This window comes from Cebus imitator, unplaced genomic scaffold (assembly GCF_001604975.1).
Source record: "Cebus imitator isolate Cc_AM_T3 unplaced genomic scaffold, Cebus_imitator-1.0 Scaffold699, whole genome shotgun sequence".
Taxonomy (NCBI): Eukaryota; Metazoa; Chordata; class Mammalia; order Primates; family Cebidae; genus Cebus; species Cebus imitator.
In genome coordinates this window covers 185,624-187,015 of record NW_016108014.1, presented here as the reverse complement: position 1 = coordinate 187,015, position 1,392 = coordinate 185,624, and the positions used below count along the sequence as shown (strand labels likewise).

General features: G+C 49.0%; 1 protein-coding gene across 4 annotated transcripts in view; it reads left to right on the top strand.

The window, feature by feature from the left end:
* The window catches only part of ARSL (arylsulfatase L), a 38,130-nt gene that overhangs the window by 10,427 nt on the left and 26,311 nt on the right, over positions 1-1,392 (top strand). For 2 of the 4 annotated variants that reach the window (XM_017518708.2, XM_017518706.2), the window contains exon 2: positions 724-873. The exons of the other annotated variants lie outside the window; for them this stretch is intronic. In XM_017518708.2, coding sequence (XP_017374197.1) covers positions 724-873 — 150 coding nt within the window. The remainder of the gene's footprint in view (positions 1-723; positions 874-1,392) is intronic. 4 annotated transcript variants of the gene reach the window in all.

Genomic DNA, 1,392 nt, shown 5'->3' with positions numbered 1-1,392 from the left:
CTCTTCCTTGCTCTGCTGGGTGGTCCAACCCCTAACCCCAGCCCCAGTTCGTAAATTCAACACAGTTTGCTTAAGGAAGAACAATGAAGGAGAAGGGGCAATAGCTGTTCTGGGGACTCGATCCATCCAGGAAACCATGACTAGGCAGGTTTTCTGTGTGTTTTTGCTTTTTATTGTTGCTGTTATTGTTTTGAGACAGCCTTGCTCTGTTGCAGTGCAGTGGCACGATCTCAGCTCGCTGCAGCCTCAACCTCCCAGGCTCAAGCGATCCTTCCTCCTCAGCCTTCCCAGTAGTTGGGACTACAGGCACGTGCCACCATGCCCAGCTAATTTGGGATGAGTTTTCACCATGTTGTGCAGGCTGGTCTTGAATTCTTGAACTAAAGCAATCCACCAGCTATGGCCTCAGAAAGTACTGAGATTACAGGCATGAGCCACTGCACTCGACGAAGGCTTCCTGTTAATCAGGAGTTTAATCATTTAACAACAGACTTTAGAGCTTCCAAAAGAAAATACTTAAAGGCCAAATAAAACCATCAACAGTATCAGTTAACTGTAACCAGAGAAAAACAATCAAATGCCTAAGAGATTTCCTGAAAGCTAGTCTGAAATGTGATGATAATATCTATACCCCTTAAAATAGCGAGGCCAACTTCCCTCATACACGAGTTGCAAGTGAGGTGGACAGGCACGTGACGCAGTCTCTGACAGCTTGTGCTTCAGGGGCTGGCTAGCTGGGATGCTCGGCGTGCTGCTAAGTTTGGCGCCTTCAGCTTCCAGTGACGTTTCCGCCTCCCAGCCGAACATTCTTCTTCTGATGGCCGACGACCTTGGCATCGGGGACATCGGCTGCTATGGCAACAACACCATGAGGCAAGTGACAGAGAAAGACTTCCCTGGTGCCCCCAATGCAGACACCAGAAGAAACAGAAGCCACTGAAAATGCACATAGCCCTTGAACTTGGCAGTTCACGCTGCAGCGCTTCTGTGTTTTCTCTCTCTCTCCAATGTTGCTTTCGTCCCTTGCCAGCACTAACCCCACCTCAGTCCGTCCTACATACGACTGCTCATTTCATTTTTATTTTTATCATTATTATTTTTTCTGAGACACAATCACTCTGTGGTCCAGCCTGGGTTGCACTGGTACAATTAGAGCTCACTGCAGCATCAGCCTCCTGGGTTCCAGTGATCCTCCTGCCCCAGTCTCCCGAGTATCTGGGACTGCGGGCATCCACCATCATGCCTGGGTGATTTTTAAATTTCTTGTAATGGCGGGGTTTTGCTATGTTGCCCAGCCTGCTCTGGAACTTCTGGGCTCAAGTGATCCACATGCCTCAGCCTCCTAAAGTGCTGGTATTGCAGGTGTGAGCCACCATACCCAGCCTCTTTTCT